General features: G+C 45.0%; 1 protein-coding gene across 1 annotated transcript in view; it reads right to left on the reverse strand.

The window, feature by feature from the left end:
- Positions 1 to 15,417, reverse strand: part of ITPRID2 (ITPR interacting domain containing 2) — a 40,237-nt gene extending 24,820 nt beyond the window's left edge. The window contains exons 1-9 of the mRNA XM_030952509.1: positions 15,364 to 15,417; positions 14,789 to 15,070; positions 14,639 to 14,690; positions 9,624 to 9,673; positions 8,731 to 8,787; positions 6,075 to 6,111; positions 4,747 to 4,845; positions 4,079 to 4,287; positions 2,549 to 3,243 (exon numbers count right to left, since the gene is read on the reverse strand). Coding sequence (XP_030808369.1) covers positions 2,549 to 3,243; positions 4,079 to 4,287; positions 4,747 to 4,845; positions 6,075 to 6,111; positions 8,731 to 8,787; positions 9,624 to 9,673; positions 14,639 to 14,690; positions 14,789 to 15,011 — 1,422 coding nt within the window. The 5' untranslated portion in view covers positions 15,012 to 15,070; positions 15,364 to 15,417. The remainder of the gene's footprint in view (positions 1 to 2,548; positions 3,244 to 4,078; positions 4,288 to 4,746; positions 4,846 to 6,074; positions 6,112 to 8,730; positions 8,788 to 9,623; positions 9,674 to 14,638; positions 14,691 to 14,788; positions 15,071 to 15,363) is intronic.
- Positions 15,418 to 17,579: the final 2,162 nt, after the last annotated feature.

Here is a 17,579-nt window from a genome sequence, read left to right on the forward strand (position 1 = left end):
TTTAAAAATCAAGATACTGATGTTGATAAGCCAAAATTAGTATTTGGCTAAAGAAAAGGTTATATTTGCATTGATCTCATGTGTATAGCAGCCATATTTATATTTAACTACTTTTACACAATAAACCTAGTGGCTTCTGCTCTTTTAGGAGATGAAGGCTGCACCAAAGGGGTAAATCCTTATTTCATCCAAGTGCAAGGGAGCCTAGAAGGGGTTCACCATTTAAGATTAGGAAAAATTTAGTTTGGTATTTTTATTTTAACAAAGACCAACAATTAATCTTACAGACACTTTAATAAAACTGGCCTTCGACTGGCCTTTGATTCTCTCAAACCTCCCAGTTTCTGATGGCTAAATCTGCAGCCTTCCAAAAGCTAAGCCTTTTCTCATTTAAATACCATTCACCTCCTGTCCTTGGCTGGGAGACAGCATTCCAACTGTGTCCGCAGCACGATGCAGCTCCTCAAGCACACAGAAGCTCCTTCCCCATCCCTCCAGCCAATATTCATGCTGGTAAGTGGCCTTCAGCACTGTCATTGGCCACCTCAGGAGCGGGTGTTTGGGGGAAATCCTGTCCTGACTCACTCCCACACTAGCTATCTTCACAGCCACAGACTTCCGAAGGGCACACAAACCTCCAAGGCATTTGTAAGCCTTGGAAATAACTTCCTTGATATATCTGTCATCTTTCTTATGCATAAGAATGCACTCCATGCCAAGCTAGGAAAACAGGGGGAGGAGCTACTGTCACTGTTTCTAATACAGTCTATTGGTCATTACACCCTGCTTAGAGACGCACAAAAATAAAATCCCACTGCCAGGAATTGTTCTAAATGTCTTCAGCAAAACTGAATCCCTCCCTCCCAGAGATCTATAGGCAGTTGATAAGTATATACTATATTGCATAAACAAAAAATCCACCAAAATCTCATCCCACATCATATGCTGTCTTGCCAAAACAGCTGCGTTTATGCCTGGCATCACTGCACAAAGGATGCAACCAAAACTTTGCAAACACATCACACTTGAGTTGAATTCAGCCAGTCTTTCCAGCCAGGTTACTGTGAAGGAAAATTCCACACCTCTTTTTAATATAAACACACGTATATACATGCATATAAATAACATTAATTGTTTCAGTTTTGCCCAAGGGTACCAAAAATGCATTTCTCCTCTGAAATATACGGCAAAATGCATTGCTGCTCAGTCCCATCCAATTGTGCCAATGCAAACATTTTTGTAGCTACACAACAAGCTGTATCAAGAAAACTATCTGGCTGAAAACTAAGCCAGGAAAAAGAAATAAATCAAAATACACTGAGTTTCTTTTTCCCCTCTCAACTGGACTAGTCCTTTGTTCTGGTTCAGTAGGTGGCCACACAACATGTGAGTAGGACACACTGGAATAAACAAGTGCTAGGAAGCAAAAGAGGCTTGATTACCTTTTTTTTTTTTTTGCTTAATGAGTGCCTTCAGCTACAACATTAGTTGATCTAGAAGAGCTTGTCATGACAATATGACACCAGACACAGTATCTTCTAAATCATCACTTCATCATTCACTGTAAAATTCTGTGGCTTTTCTATTCATTTGCTTTCTTCATTTCACCAATGAAATCACAATATCCTTCATTTTATGTATCTATTTCACACAGACAAAAAACTTAACTGCTGAACTTTTAACAGTCACATTGAAATGTGTCCACAAAAGTATCTACTCATTTAAGAATATTGACACAGTTCTTACAATTTGAGCAGCAAGTCTATACAAAAATTGTATTCTTGAATCAGTAGGTTGTATGTTTACTAGCCTAATAAACAAATGACTTACAGGAACCTGGGAATTAAAATTCCTTTGGGGCAATTTTCAGTATGAAAATGGGTATCTGCATATATGAAGATGTTAAAAGACACCTAGCACAGACTTCATAATTAAGCCTTGCCAAAAGTCATGTCACAGCGACCTTCAATGTGCTAATTTCCAGAGAACAAATAAATCAACTTAGAGTAGATTGTAATCAAAACCGAAAGTTGCACAAGATGAGCACCTCACGCTACATGAAAGCCCCTCCTCTGTTTCACTGCAACAAAACTCTTGCTTTATTCACGAATATATCTTTAATAAACATCAATTAATAAACTGAATTTACTTCTAGGCAACAAAAGTAATGATTTCTAGTTAACAATTTAAGAAAAGTAAAAACTAAACACAGAAAGTTTTGCTGCATACAAAGCCTAACCTAGATTTACTTACACAAGGAAACCTTCCCAGGAGTTATGCCAGTGATAGCAATCACCTGAATTTGATTTTAAAAAAAAAGGACGAGAACTTTCCCAGTGACTTAGGAACAACAGCAGCAGCACCAAGTTACCTTATTAAGAGGATCAATTAGAGCAGCCTGCAACTGCTGAGAAAGTGCAACACTCAGAGAATTTCAAGTATTCCTGGAGAAAACACTGTCAACTGCACAGGAGGGAACATTCCTGTGCTGGCAGACAGGGAGTTATGTAAACTGTAAGCACAAAGAAAGTCATGTATCTTCACCCACCTCCTCCATCTCAAAGGAGTCCTTCTGCTGCAGCATTAGGTTCACGACAGATGGGTTTGCGAGGGGAGTGCAGGGGTCTCTCACTGGCGATGCCGTGCACAGTCTCTGTGTCAGGACACTGCTGTCGGAGGTGCTGGAGCTGCTGCTGAGGCCTGGCGAGTCCAAAAGCCCGGGTTCTTCGCATGGTCTATCCTGGGCACTTGCCAGCCTGCCACCCTGCCCGTCTGCTGGAGGCACAGAGCCCTCCTGTGCTCCGTCAGCCACAGCAGGGAGTTGCGTGGGTCTCTCTGCGCTTGCAGCCTTTGTCTGACTGCCGGCTATCTCCTCCTTTACAGGAGCCAAAATAGAGGGACAGTCTTTCTTTTTAGGATATTTTGGCAATTTAGATTCATTTCTGACATCATTTTCATCACTCCCTAATTCAGCTGGACTTTTCCCTTTTTCAACAGGCGAAGGACTCGAGGAGCTGCTGCCATCAGCTTGCTGTGTGCCACACAGATTGAGTTTTGACAAGGTCTTCATTAACCGACTGGCTGTGTTGCTGCGATTCAAAGGGGGAGGGCTGGATGCCTCTTTGCTGGAAGACACTGAATTCATACTACCAATTTTCTGCAAAGGAGTCCCAGAGACTTGAGAATACAAAGAAGAAAAAGCATTGGCCACAGTAGTAAGCACTTCAATCTGACGAAAACGACCTGCACAGGAATGAAACACAAGGCATATCTGAAGACGGAATTTTGATCATAATCTCTGCCCAACCCCACAAACCTCCTCCTACTTTTATGCAGTGCCTCTAAGGCTGAATGAACATTTCCTAGACCTGTAAGATGAAAGTCATACCCTACTATAGAAAAAAAAAAATCTCTACTAATTGCACAAGAACAGCACACAAAGTTCTCCCAAATTAAATCAGTGGTGTGTGTGTGTGACACAAGTTTATTTACAAAATGCTAGAAAGGAAGTCTTACTCACATTGCTCTCTCCAGCTACAACTACAAAAGGACAGCTATGCCCTCATTTCTGCAGCGCTCATTACTGATCCAACAAAGCTCCTGTCCAAGTCCATAGAAATACTGCCCCAGATTTCAACAATGACAAAAATAGGTCACTGCCACCCAGAAAAAAAATCCCACCCAGTGACTGAAGAACACCAGAAACAGAGGGATATTGCTATTTGTTTCAGTGCTCTAAAGCTGCATCAGAAGAAAAGATGAGAATGATACAAACCAGAAGGCAGCATACCTTAGAGGATGCCTTTTATTTCCCTCCCTCACTAAAATCCTTCCACTCACCCCAAGGAGTACCACCCTGGTGGTCACGTCTTGCCTATTTAAGACCAAGCAAGTTTTATTATGAATTCTGAATGGAATGTTGGCCTTTAGGTTGACTGATGGGGCCAGCAGACGTTGATAGGGCAGGAGGGATAGCTGATAACAGAGTTTTGCCAGATTATTAAATACACACTTCTTTTGGGGTTGTTTACATAGTTAATAAACTCATAAATAAACTGTGCTTCAAAAACATACTTACTTGTTAAAGCAAAACTTGGATTTTCCACTTCCATGCGCTGTATTTGGGCATTCAAAAACACTTTGATATCTATCCCTCTGGCAAATGATGATGAATTAAAAAATCTCGCTGGAATTTTTGAAGCAATATCTGGTTCATCTCTTCCAAACCCAAGGTTATAGAGCACTTCTTCAGGATCTTCCTCATAAAGCTCCAGTAATTCAGAAACACTAAACAAATGAAAGATGTTAATCACCTACATGTCTCCTTTCAAGATCCAGTCCCTTCTATCAAACTGCTAACTCAGCCCAGTAACCACTTTGGTTTATTGAACTTTTGACTCCTATAGCTCAGACTAGTTTTGGAAATAATTGTGGAGACCTCTGCATCTAAAGTTTTTGTTCCCATTATGAGAGCCTTTGGCCCAGACACATCACAGATCCAATCCCATAATTTCTAAAATCAGTCCTATTCTGCAGAGCCCAAATTTTAAAATGCCATTAAAAGTTCAGGCATTTTTAATGTTTAGGTCCATTTGTTAGCATTTACTGAAAACCACAACAAAAGACAAACAGAAGTTTTCCAAGCAACCAAATGAAAATTCCTTTCTCAGCTACTAAATGCAGAAAGGCACATAAACAAGCCAAATCCATGTAACTGAGGAACAGACCTTTTAAGCAGAGTTTTACCTTGAAACAGTCGCGCTGCTTTTTCCAGAGCCGGTGGAGTTCATACTTCTCCCCTTCTGATGGAACTGCAGCCTCCTGTCCTTTGCCAGTACACCATTGCTGTCAACACAAACAGAGAGGACCCCTGAGATAAACCGCTTCTGTTCAGGGACTTGACTCTCTGTCTCGCTGGAGAGCTAACCCGCCAGCACTGCCGAACTTCTCTTTTTCCCTTCAGCGTTCTCTGGTTTATATTATCCATGTCATTTATTGAAATACAGAAACAAAAGCAAACCCTGGGCCACCTCAGTAAAAATGTACATGGACAGTATGACTTTGAAGGCAAATGCGAGCTGAGAAAACAACTCCAGATCTGCCCTTGCTGCCCCACCCTCCCTGTTCCCACCCTCCTCCAGTAAAGGAAGCCCAGCCTCGGGTGAGTTGTCCTTGCCCTGCCTTTTCCTGCCTGCCCTGGGCTGCTGCCTCCTCCAGCAGTACCACCTCTCCATGCAGGGCCACCTTCTCCATGCCCTGGGTACCCTGCTCCCACCAGGTGCCACCTGCCCGGAGCTGGCTGGGGAAACTGAAGAGGCTCCCAGGGAAATGAAGCAAGACAAGCTCCAGCCCACACTGCTGGCCAGTCTCTTTCCCAATTCCAAACTGTTTTTTCCCTGCATCTGGAGAAGCTGCCTGAGCATTAGGTGGTATCCTGGGTTCAAACATACTTTCCCGGTTAATCTCTCTGAGGAACAAACTGTTCCTTTCCCCCGAACAGCCATCAAGAAACCAAAGGTGGCAGACGATTCACCTGAGAGTGTGTATTTATTTATGGTGCCCAACTGTGGAGGAATAGAGAGGATGCTTTCCACAGGGGCTGTGCAGTATTCCACTGAAGTCTCAGTGGGGTTTTAGTTTCAGCACATTTCATTTAGAAGCTCTAACCATCTCTCCTCTCTCAGTCTTTTTTCCCTGCTCTCAAAACACATCTGCTGTGACAGGCAAAACTAATTTTCCCTTGAAATTTCTGAAACAGTGAGCAATCAGTGAGGCAAAGAAGGTTAATCATGCTACATTGCTAAGATTTGTCATTTCTCTGTTTTCCTCTTGCTACTCCAAAATCTATGTCAGGTCTGCTGAAAGAATATAAAATCTTAATTTTTTTTTCTGCACCTCCTAACGGCTCTTTCTGTGTTATCTGGATCACTTCCTTCACTCTAACGTAAACAGACACAAGCACAAGAGCTTTAGCTCTGTGGTAGCCCCCATGACTTCCACTACCCATTCTCCCCCCTGCCCTTCAGTATAAATATTCCTCTGAAGTAGACAAACACAAAAAAAAATATGTTTACCATGTTTCTGTTTGGGCATCACTCCGTAGTTGATTAGCTGTAGAGAAAGAAGTAGTAGTTATATCCAGACGTCTTCAGAACTACACTTCTCACAATCAGTATGAAGAAGCAGACAGTGAGCACTGTCCTGCATAAACCAGATTTTACTTCTTCCATATAAATGATTGTCAAGGGTTTCTAGTATACGGCTGATATAAAATGATCTGGTTTATTAAAGCTCTGTTTAAAATTAAATCTCATATGGACACACGTTTACATCCTGTCATTAATCTTATTACTTGAAATTTCAATTGCGATAAGCTGGTAATTGTTATATAAACCATTTATTGCTTTGAAACTGAAGACATGATTAGCAGCTGCAGGGCTGTTCCTGGGTGGGAAGGGGAGGAGACAAGCAGGCACGCAAAGATTGCTCCAGGTGAGAAAGGAAAGAATATAAGAAAGGCAGCTGGCCCCACGGCCAGGTGCTGAGTCTATTTGTTCATCTTTCCATCAGCAAAGTGGGGCAGGACCCTGGCTGCCTGAGCTGTGCAATACATGGACCAGAGCACAGTGAAGCCCTTGGTGCTGATGGGGCCAGCAGACGTTGATAGGGCAGGAGGGATAGCTGATAGGGCTCAGAGTTGATAGCCTCAGGAGGGAGGCTGTCTGCCAGGTACCAAACACCTGGTCACCAGGCTGACAGGGAAGTCAGCACTTTCCACAGCTGGATCATATGGGAATGTTCCAAGCAGCATTATTCTTTCAGAACTGAACTTCGGACTTAAATAATGGGTTCCCTAAAGAGGCAACTCAGCATTAACAACTTGCCCCAGGAGACAGGCAAGGAGCACGTGTCTGTTATAGCAACCCTCAGAATCAGCCATGAAAAGAGTGATGCCACACACTGCCAGGAAAAGCCTGCATCTCAACTGGCTGTGCCAGCAGGGTAAAGTCAGCAACCATGAGTAAAACATGGAAACCTCTCAGCCTCTCTCTTTGTTTTGGAGACATCACAAAGAAATGTATGCAAAACACAGATCCCGCATCTCTTCTTTTCAATATTCTTGCCTATAATAGGAAGGTAAGCTTATCTGTAAGGATTATCCAGTGACTAAGTTGAACAGCTGAACCACGGGTTTTACCAACTCAGCAGCGGGCTGGGGTTACAGGTCCTGCCCAATGCCCTCTGTACCATTCACACAGGGCTCTGCCTTGCATCTGGACTCAGGCAGTCATGGCTGCACAAGGGCAGGCCATTCATCCCAGCCTCAAAGGGGCTGTCTGTCTGGCAGGGCACGCAGCCCTGCTCCAAGCAGCTCTGTTGTCCCCTTGTTCTTGGGAAGCAAAGCCCAGCAGAAACATCCGCATCGTTACCCACAAAAATCAACCAGCAGTTCTAGTACTGGGATCTTTTCATCTGAACAATCTAAATCATGCTAAAGGCCCACAAAAACCAGCAGTCCTTAGAAATTATAAGGAGAAAAACTGAAAAGAAAAAAGTGACATGATGTACTAAAATCCACTGATTCTTGTGTTCTTGGTCATAGGCTCAGACCCTTGGATTATCATTACACAGAAACTTTTTCTATGAAATCTTTGTGCTGCAGGCAATCTAACAAGTGGAAAAGACCGTCAATAGGAAAATTTAATCTATTGCAATAGGAGACTCATTTACTGCTTTTCCATCATTATCAGATCAAGATCATTACCAGATAAACTTCTTTCCCTTAGAAGTCTTAAATCTTGAAAAATTAAAGATATTTCCTTCCTCCAGGCCTTGTCCCACTACTCTGACACTACTGGCAAGACTAACGTGGAAGGAAAGGGCTTTCTACTACCCCAGTTCTGGCACTTAGCAAAAGCTGTAATTCAAAAACATTAAAAGCTAAATTGGGAGTTGTGCCTTTTTGTTTCTAAACACTGAAAGCAGATAATGTCTTATATCCTCTGTCCTACAGATAACCCCAGGACATGGATTGTGAGACTTTTTTTTGCTATTTCACAAGATGCTTCTGTTAGAACAGAATCCACAGTGCTTTTGCTAGCTGGTTTACGGACACCTCTGATCTATGATCAACATAGGCTAGAAGCCTTTTTTACAAAGTCCACGGGGAACAGCCACATCTCCTTCCCCTTAAAAAAGGAAAGAGAAAGAAAAGGCAAGCAGCTAGCAACAGAAGAGCGTATATTGTGGTTGATCCAAAATACTTACTTAGCTTTGGTGCTTTTCACTTTTAAAAGCACTTAGCTCTTAATGGGTTTGCCTCGTGGCTGACAGAATTTCACTCCTCCTTTCAGAAGCTCGCACAGCCACTCCCAAGGGATTCAGTGGAAGTGGGGCATGCATGGCTGCCAAGAGTAACCCATGGACAAGAAGAGCAAGCAGGAGAAATCATTTTCTCACAGCCTTGGTAAGTGCTCCAGGCTGTCCTGTCATCGTGGGTATTAAAATGAGAGGGCAGAAGCAAATTCAGGGCTGCCTCTGATCTTTGGGTCAGAGACTCAGAGTGTTTAACTCTAGCAATAGTCTAAATAACTTCAAAAAGTGAATCTTCCTGCATTTTTTGTGTGCTTCATCCTGCTTTTCTAGCCAATGCTGTCCTTCAAAATAAAAATCAGATGACTGAGTATAATTTTCTTTGCTAGAAAAAGAGTCATAATTTGCCACACCCACCTTCGGCTCCCAGGGATAAGTCATCTTCAAAACTTCCTCCATTTCTCACCAGCATGCCTGAAAACATACAGTTAGCACTTCAACAACTACAATGCTCCAATGTTTTCCTTCCAGCTGCTTATCTAAAGATATTAGCAAGACATTTCATTTGATACAAGAAATAACTAGACTTTATTTACAATCCCTGCATTACTCATGCAGTTAAAATGCATTAAGAAGCAAGTAGTTACATTTCAGAACACAGCAAAATGATTTTGAAAGGAAACAACTATGACACTGCTTTGGTTTTGCACTCAGAAACACTTCCAAGTCAATGTGTGAGCAAATTAACTTCAAGTGGGAACCTGGAGGTACCACTCAGCACATCTGTGCCTTTGGCTGCTGCGTTATCTATCCTCCAGACATCTTACCAGGAGAATCCAGAGTCTGAGTCCAGCTGGGGCATTCCCCTCTCACCTTCCTGTACCAGATTAGGAGCTGAAGTGAAGACTCCAGGCACAACAAGTAATTCTTCTTCACTGTCACTACCTGCCCATTCCCACTGTACTTTGAACTTTAGTATTCAGACCTGCTCGGATAGTAAAATTTTCAGGTGTGGCAACCACAGTTATTAGAGGCAGAGACTGCTTAATGCTCACCAGTTTAGAGACAAAATCACCTCCCTGTTTTGCACATCTGGGAGTTTTTTTAGAGCTTACTAAGATCTCTAGAAAGACTTATTCAGGTTCTTTTCCCCCTCCTCCAGTTGCTCAGGCACAATTGCTCTGCTGTGAGAATAACTCTGCAACACTGACCTGGCTTTGGTTTGCTACTAAAGACACCAAATCTCACATGAATGTCCTTGAAAATAGTTTCCAGCAAAAGAGATTTCAGTAGGTAAAGCCCTTCCTTACCCTTCAACAGAGGATTGCTTTGCTCATCCAGGGAGGCTCCCAGAGGCGTTCTGAAACCACAGAAGAGATTAACACTACTTAAAAACTTGCTGCTTCATGTCCTTCCTTACAGCATGTAACAAGCTTGTGATAGCAGCAGTTGTCCCTCCCTCCCTCCTTCCCTCCCTCCGCCCCCAGAAAGCACAAACATCTGACGACTGGCAATAACTTCCTAAACAACCTCCAGCCCTCTAAATAAATACACCTTGCAGAGAAAAACAACCAAACATAATAACTGCATAACTGCAAAGCTCAAACACCTTCAGGAGCAGCAGCCCCTGATGAGGAAAATCATGGACTTTTCAGCAAAACATCCAGAAAAAACAAGCATGTATTTTTCAATGGATTAATTCAATCTCATTTATGCAGCAAAAACTGTTGCCATTTTTCTACACATTTAAAACTTCTTGGAGAGAGGGGTGAAAAGTTGTATTTGATGATCAGGAAGAATCAAGATAAAAAATCTTGACAGCTATGTTAACTGTCACTTGCCAGTTCCGATGCCTTACAGGTTGTTCACACTAGTTCTTTTTTGGATGATCCCTCCCATAGCTGCTGCCTGAAGGGCAGGGGATCTGCCGAACCTCATGGTGCTTGAAAGGAGCAGCAGAAGCCTCAAAAGTGACAGGTCCAATCCCACTCTGGGTTCACACTGTATTTGTTGACGCTAGATAGATGTTTCCACATCTTGTCTCTCAGTCATGTTTAACCAAAGCCTTGTCACTTCTAAGTAGCACAGCATTAACTTTCAATGCTCAAAACAAATTCAGAAATATAATGCTCATAAAGAAGGGAAATGCAGATGATTTATCCACCTACATTATGTATGTTTCATTTGGATTTTAATTACACAAACACAATAAACCTGCCTGAAGACCTGAAAGTAAACAGAGCTCTGATACAGTATTTATTTTGGTGCCATAGCCAAATTAAGGAAGGAAAGTTTGCATCTGCTTTCTAACAGACCTTACACTTCACAACTTTATTTTTCTTTCCCCTCTGAAAAGAGCTTACTCTCTCTAGATGCAGCCTGCTGATACGGAGCAAGCTCACTTCAGCACGCCTTCTGCAAAGCAAAGCAAAGCCCCACCGTGGTGGGACTCCAAGGCAAACAGCCAGAGCATCCAGTGCATAAGCACATTCCAGGCGACAGGACACACTCTGCCGCTGCTCAGATCTCCTGCATTTCTGGATGTCTGTCCAGTCAGAGTCTGAAAAAACTTAGGCTATATTGTCTAAACCTGTCAGGCTACAAGAAGCCTTCTGTTCTGAGGTAATAACTATGCTGGATGTTTACTCCCTGGCCCTGATGGGTGCGCTCCCAATCTTCTACCTCTCCTTCCCTGGTGACTCCGATGCCTCTGTTTTCAATGTAGAAACTTGCTGGCATTGACTTTGACAGCCAAGGTCAGTGCTGCATGCAGTGGCTGGCAGACAGCAGTAAAAGCATCCATCAAAGCTGGCATTTTCCTTTTGAAATGAAGTCTGTCACCATTACAGCACATTAGCAGCTACCAGAAAAGCATCCTTGTCAACCACCCCTTGCTGCCCTACCTGCATGGCTGCACACAACTGCCATACACCCCTGCCTTTGAAAAACTTGCTCTTAAGAGCTAGACAAAACATGAGTTTAAACAACAGAGAAGTACCACACAAAAATCCTTTTGGACAACAGCATGGATAGCTCTGTCTTCCTGCACCAGGCTGTTTTCCACCAGCAAAGCCCATGGCTCTGTCTCAGAGCAGCCCTGTGCACCTGGGAATGTCAGGGCTGTGGGACCCTTCCCCTTGCTGTGCCCTCAGGATGGGGTCTGCCTGCCTCACACAGCCTCAAGGCTTCCTCTCATCCAGAGCTTTGTTCAGCTCCCACTTGTGGTCAGGTGGTCTCTCAGAACAAGACAAGGGTTTTGCACTGTGCTGTGGAAGTGTTTAAATCTCATCTTTTAAAACCTTATCTGGGCAGAAGCCACGTTTATTTTAAACTTGAAGCAAAAAATCCCTTCTTTCTGAGGCATTTCAAGAACTCATTTCCTGCATATCTACAGGAGATAGTTTCTAGATACCTCCCACATCCCCTGTATTACTGGCAGAGTTTAAATATATTCAATCAAAATAATACACGTCATCATAATAGTTGACAATTTTTTTTTATCTATCAGTATAATACAAACACTTGTGCTTTAACTTTTATGAGGTTTCTTATTACTTCAAGATGCCTTTTCAAAGTACTGGGGAGAGAGAAAAAGAGGCCTTTTTCAAAGGCATGTGATTCCCAACCTGTGAATGAACCAGAGACTTTGAGTAACATCTGACATTTTTTATGCCTCCATAATTCTAATCACAGTATGGTAAATGGTTGCTTTTTTTGCTTTTGGGGTTTGCTGCTAGTTATTTCTTTACAAAAATCCCAAAACAACAAAATGGGTATCTGTCAAGGTAAATAACATGGGAAATTAGGAACCCTCCTCTCCTCTAAGGCAGATGTGAAACAGAGATGCCAAGTAATAAAAGCCCCAAACCACTAACATAAGTATCAAAGGACAGCTAGTAATTCTTTTTATCCGTATTAGAACACTATTGATGTCTTTAGAAACAAACAAAGGAATAAAATTTATAAGCAGATCTATTTATGCAGTGGGTTGATATTAAGGTTTTTTGTGCTGCTGCCAACTCAAACCAGAAAATGAGATTTTAAAAGTGCCAGTTTTCTTCTGATTTCACAAACACGTACAGAAACTCAGAAAATGTGAAGGACTACTTTTAGAAAACATGTAACAGAAAAAATATTGCATTCAGTAACTGAATCTTCATTTGTAGTAATAGCTACATGGTAACTTGTTACGGAGCTAACTTGTAAGAATAAGGTTGTGCCATGAGCCAGACATAGCAGCTCCATTTGTGTACGCTCACCCTTTTTAGCGACCAAAGCTTGACAGCAAAACCAGTGTTATTAAACAAGCAAGAAATTTCAGGGAGAACAACTTACAAATTGTAAATTTCACAATCGTTATTTTTAAACAAAACATTGTAGTATCTGCAGGGCTATTCTGTTGTCCTCTGTTAATGCTGTCCTCTTTTCCCATGTACATCGTCATCTAGGTTTCTAAACATAAAATCACTTATAACACTGCAAATTGAATTATCACTTTACTGCACATGCTAGCAACTGCTTGCATGTACATTAGGCACAAAGAATTAAACTATTCTGCAGTTTAAAACACAAGGGACTGCGCAGCCCTTCACAGGCAGCTGGGATTGCATCTTCCAGACATGAACCACAGGCACTGGCACCCTGCACGTCATAGAGCAGAGGCTAACTCCTGCTTGAACAGCATTGTTTAGGAAATCTGGGTTTAAAAGTCCTTCTGAGCAGAACACAAGACTCCTCTGAAAATACTTACAATAGTAAACAGCTGTACTTTTAAAGGCTACTGTGCAAGGAGAGCAACAGGTTTGACAAACAAAAATTGCCTAACTTTGTGTTTCTGTATTAGCAAAAGGAAAGTTAACTTGTGCTTCATTTGTTATTTGTAAAACAAGATTCCCTTATTTTGGGAATCAACCACCAGAGATGCAAACACATTCCACAGAAATGTGTGGTGCCAGTTTTAACGACAGATAGTTACCAAAGCACAGGTATGAAACTGCAAGCTTTGTACTAGTACTCAAGATTTTAGGCCATCTATTAGATGTTCATGTTGTCAGTTTAGCTTTGTGCTATTCCTTAAATTCTGTATGGAAATGTTAAGGACTACAGGGCCACGGAAGGTTCTAGACAGAAAGCCTGCAGATTTAGACATAGTGGCAGTGCAGCATCAGGAAGAATATCTTCCCCAATGGTCTCTTTCTCCTCCAGTCCTTACATTTTTTGCCCTCCCCACTCAAAAAATACTTCCAATAAAGCACTGAATTCATAATACTGATTTTAAGAAAACTGTTTAGTAGACCAACAGGACACCAGATCTGAGGTAAAGTCAGGAAAATCTTCTCCCATTCTAGCATTTTGGAAGAATGGTCCATCAGGTCTGAATATTATATTTCAGGGATTAGTATGGTTTCAAGCCTGTAGCTGCCAATACCCTATCCAAGGCACAGCCTGTAAAGATCTGAAAAAAACTATATGGAGGATCCTGTAGCTATAAAACAACCCACACCTCAGTTACAGAGTAAGATCAGGCAGCTGCTTACTGGATCAAGAGATCACAAAGGCACAACTAATCTCAGTGGTAAGTTTTTGCCTTAATGTAGCTGCTCGTAAAAGGAGAAAGAAACCAGAAATATCAAATAGCAGAGGTCTTGAAATGTCATTGTCAGCTACTGGAAAGCTAATTGTTAGCTTCTCCCCATCAATCCTGCCTCCAAGGGCTGATAGGACTGAATGGAGAAAAAGACAGGACAAAAGCAGCTGCTACTGATGTAGCATTTGTGCTTTTATGTGACTGAGGATGAAGAAAAAGTAATTCCATCAATACCTGTTCTAAACACCAAAGATTATTTTGCAACAGTAATAGAAACACAGAATACATATACCATGCCTCAAGTAAAGGATAGAAGACATTAAGAGACTCAGATAAATCAAGTTAGTCTAAACTGTGGCATCACTCCTGAAGGCCCGTAAGCACAGAGGCCATGCCGCGGAAGCACTATTTCTTGAAACCTGCACCAAAAACCAGCAAGGAAACAGTGGAAGCTTTAAACTGGAGCCCCTCGGTGACAACCACTGCAGCTTCCAAAGTAACGCTGCCTTCCTGACCCTCTGCTGAGTTCCTCCCCCGGCGGCTGGAAGCATTAACGAGACGCCAAGGAGAGGAGCGGTGCCGAGCGCCAGCTCCCCTGTGGCGACGCGGGCTCCCGGCGCAGCCCGGCCGGTGCCAGCGCCGGTGCCAGCGCCGGTGCCCGCTCCGCTGCGCGGCCGTGCCCGCCTCCCTCCGTCCCTGGCTGCGCTGCCGCAGCGACCCGCCGGCGGGAGCACCCACCTGCAGTCCTTCAGCCATATCGCGATCTTCTCGTTGGGAACGCTGTGGCAGCCTTAGGGGCAGAGCGGGAGAGAGAAGCCGACAGTCAGTAACAGCGAGGCCGCCCCGCGGGGTCCCGGTGGCCCGCGGGCCGATGCCCCCGGCACTGACCTGCTCCTGCGGCCAGCGGCAGCTCGCCGCCGCCGAGATCTTCCTCCTCCTCCTCTTCCTCCTCTTCTTCCTCCTCCTCCTCCTCGTCCTCCTCGCCGCGGGCCAGCGCCGCTGCCGCGAAATCCTCCGCTTCCGACGCCTGCCAGGAGTCGCGGCTCTTGGCCCAGGCCTTCCTCTTCTGGGTCGCCCCTTGCCACTCCTCCGCCGCCGGGGGCTGCTCCATCGGGGCGGCGGCGCCGGCGGGGGCTTCACGCCGGGAGGCGAGTGCCGGAGACAGCCAGCCTGCCGGGAGAGCGGAGATGTGCCGTCCGTGCGGCTGTCCGTCCGTCCGCCCGTCCGGGGGCCGCGGGGCTGCCGGGGGGCGCGAAGCCGCCGTCCCCGCAGCCCCCGGGAGCGCGGCCGCCCCTCCCCGCGCTCACACGCCGGCCCGGCCCGGCCCAGCCCCGGCCACCGCCGCCCCCCGGCCGCTCCCGGCCCCGCAGGTGTCCGCCCCGGCCCGCCGGCGTCCGGGGGCAGCGGGCGGGCAGAGCCGGGGCGGGCAGAGCTCGGGCGGCCCGGCTGCCCGCGGTACTCACATGTCGCGCCGCGGCGAGGCGGCGGCGGAGGCTGCGCCCGCCCGGGCTGCGGGCGGCGGCGGCGGCTCTGACTTCCTCATACCGCTGCGGGATGAGAAAACTCGGCGGCCACGTGACGGCGGCGGGGCCGGCGGCACAGCGGGGCCTCCTGCCGGGGCCGGGCCGCCGTCGCGGGCAGGGATGCGGGGCAGGCATGCGGGGTCGGGCAGCGCGGCCCCTCGGGCCTGGGCTGGCTCGGAAGGGCCGCCCGTAGCCTGGGCCCGGAAAGGATGTTTCCGAACTAAAAAATATGCAGAGCAGCGAAGAGGGACTTTGCAGGGTTTTATCTGGGGGAGCGGGAGTGGGGAAGGGAGAGTGGGCACAAGGAAAAGATACAGGATGTGTACTGGGTACACACTGCCTTCGGCCTCGCTTCCAGGAGTGTGAAATTACATCAGCCTCTGCTCGGGCACAGGCTGGGGGCTGCAGGGACACCAGGAGCACCAAACCCGGCCTCTTGAAAATCTTACATCTGAAGGCTTTATCATCTCCTTCAGGATGTACTTAATCCACCAGAATCAACTGATAAACCCAGCAAAAGACGAACGGGTCCCCATATATGGGAAGGAGGTGCCGGCAAAAGGTGCTATCACTGTGGGGGCCGAGTGCCATTTCTTAAACGCTGTCTCCTGCTTGGGGATGAGACAGCAGCCTGAGAGCAGCCCTGAATGGGTCAGTCACTGGGTGCACGGTGGGCCAGCTGGTGCCCACCCTGGCTGGGTCAGTCACTGGGGGCACGGTGGGCAGCTGGTGCCCACCCTGGATGGGGAGCAGGGCACTGCCATCCTGCTTGGGGTCAGACTTCACATCCCAGACACTGCTGGAGGAACCCTGCCTGCCCAGCGAGCTCACCTGCACCCACGGAGCCTGGGAGAAATAAGCTTTTCAAAAAGGTCTTTTACAACATTTTCATGAAAAGATGCTGAATTAGTAAGCACAAGCAGCAAAATTAACCCCTGTTCTCTGGAGCTGTAAAACTGGTGTTGGCGGCTAGGCACATGACGTACTTCATGTTTAAAGGCAAATCTGCCTTTGGAAGAAAAAAGATTAATGGTACCCAATCAATATTCTTTCATTATCTAGTTTCATAGTTAAAACCTTTCAAGGAATTTCTGTTTCTTGTTTTTCCTAACCCCCTCTAGCCCACCCACTACTTTATGCATATACAGCCTTAGTAAATTTCCCCTCACCACAAGTCAGTTTCCTAAACACACTCTAATTTTCGGAATGGTTTGTATTGAAATAAAACCAGAAGAGCAGTTGCACAAAGGACAAAGTGTATTTGTATTTAATTTGACCTTGAAAGTACACATAATTTCTGTGCATGTTTTGAGACGGTATTTTTGAATTTCTTAAAAAAAGAGCAAACTACAATTGAATCTTTCTCATTGATGCTCAAAATAGTCAAATAATTTTCTCAGCAGGGCATGTTTCACACAGTACAGGATTTGCATAAGCTAATATGGAGCGTGTCCTGAGCCACGGGTGTCCCAAGTGGTGAGTCAGAGGGTCGGCTCGGGTCCTGCGCCCTCCACCACTGTGCTGGGGCTTGGACTTAGGCTGAGGCTCCTGCAGGCGTGTTTATAGTACTGGTATCTTAAAATCTGATTTTTTCTGGCTTTGTTGGCAAGCGCCTAGCACAGTATTTCTTCAACATAATGGCCTATATTTCCATTTTATGTGTATGCATAAATACACATACCTATTGAAAAGCGGCCCTTTGAGGTTGAGCTGCCTGCATGAGAGCTGTAGGAGCAGCAGGGAGGGCCTAGAGAAGTTTAACCCCTGCCATTGTTTGCTGCCTAAGAGGGAGCCCAATTTCTTCTTGAAAATTACAGCTTCACTGGCACAGCCAAGGGTGAACAGTTGCAAGCTAAAAGCAGCTACTGTCTGGCCATGCCAATACATCCTTAAGGAGTTCTTAATCCACAAATTACTGACATTATTGTCTATAATTGCTTGTCTGTTGTGACAACACTTACTCAGAGAATGTCAGAAATGTAAACAGCAGCCAAAAGCTTTTTGCAGTGAAGTCCTGCCAGAAAAGCACTGGGCTCTGTCTTGCACCTTCATCCCATACCAGGAAAATCCCTTTTGTCTCTATATGAGTAAAGATTGGACAATCAAGTCCTATATTAAGCAGAACATTTTTCAAGGAAAATATATGGCTTGTTATT

This window comes from Camarhynchus parvulus, chromosome 7, assembly GCF_901933205.1.
Source record: "Camarhynchus parvulus chromosome 7, STF_HiC, whole genome shotgun sequence".
NCBI classification, from domain to species: Eukaryota; Metazoa; Chordata; class Aves; order Passeriformes; family Thraupidae; genus Camarhynchus; species Camarhynchus parvulus.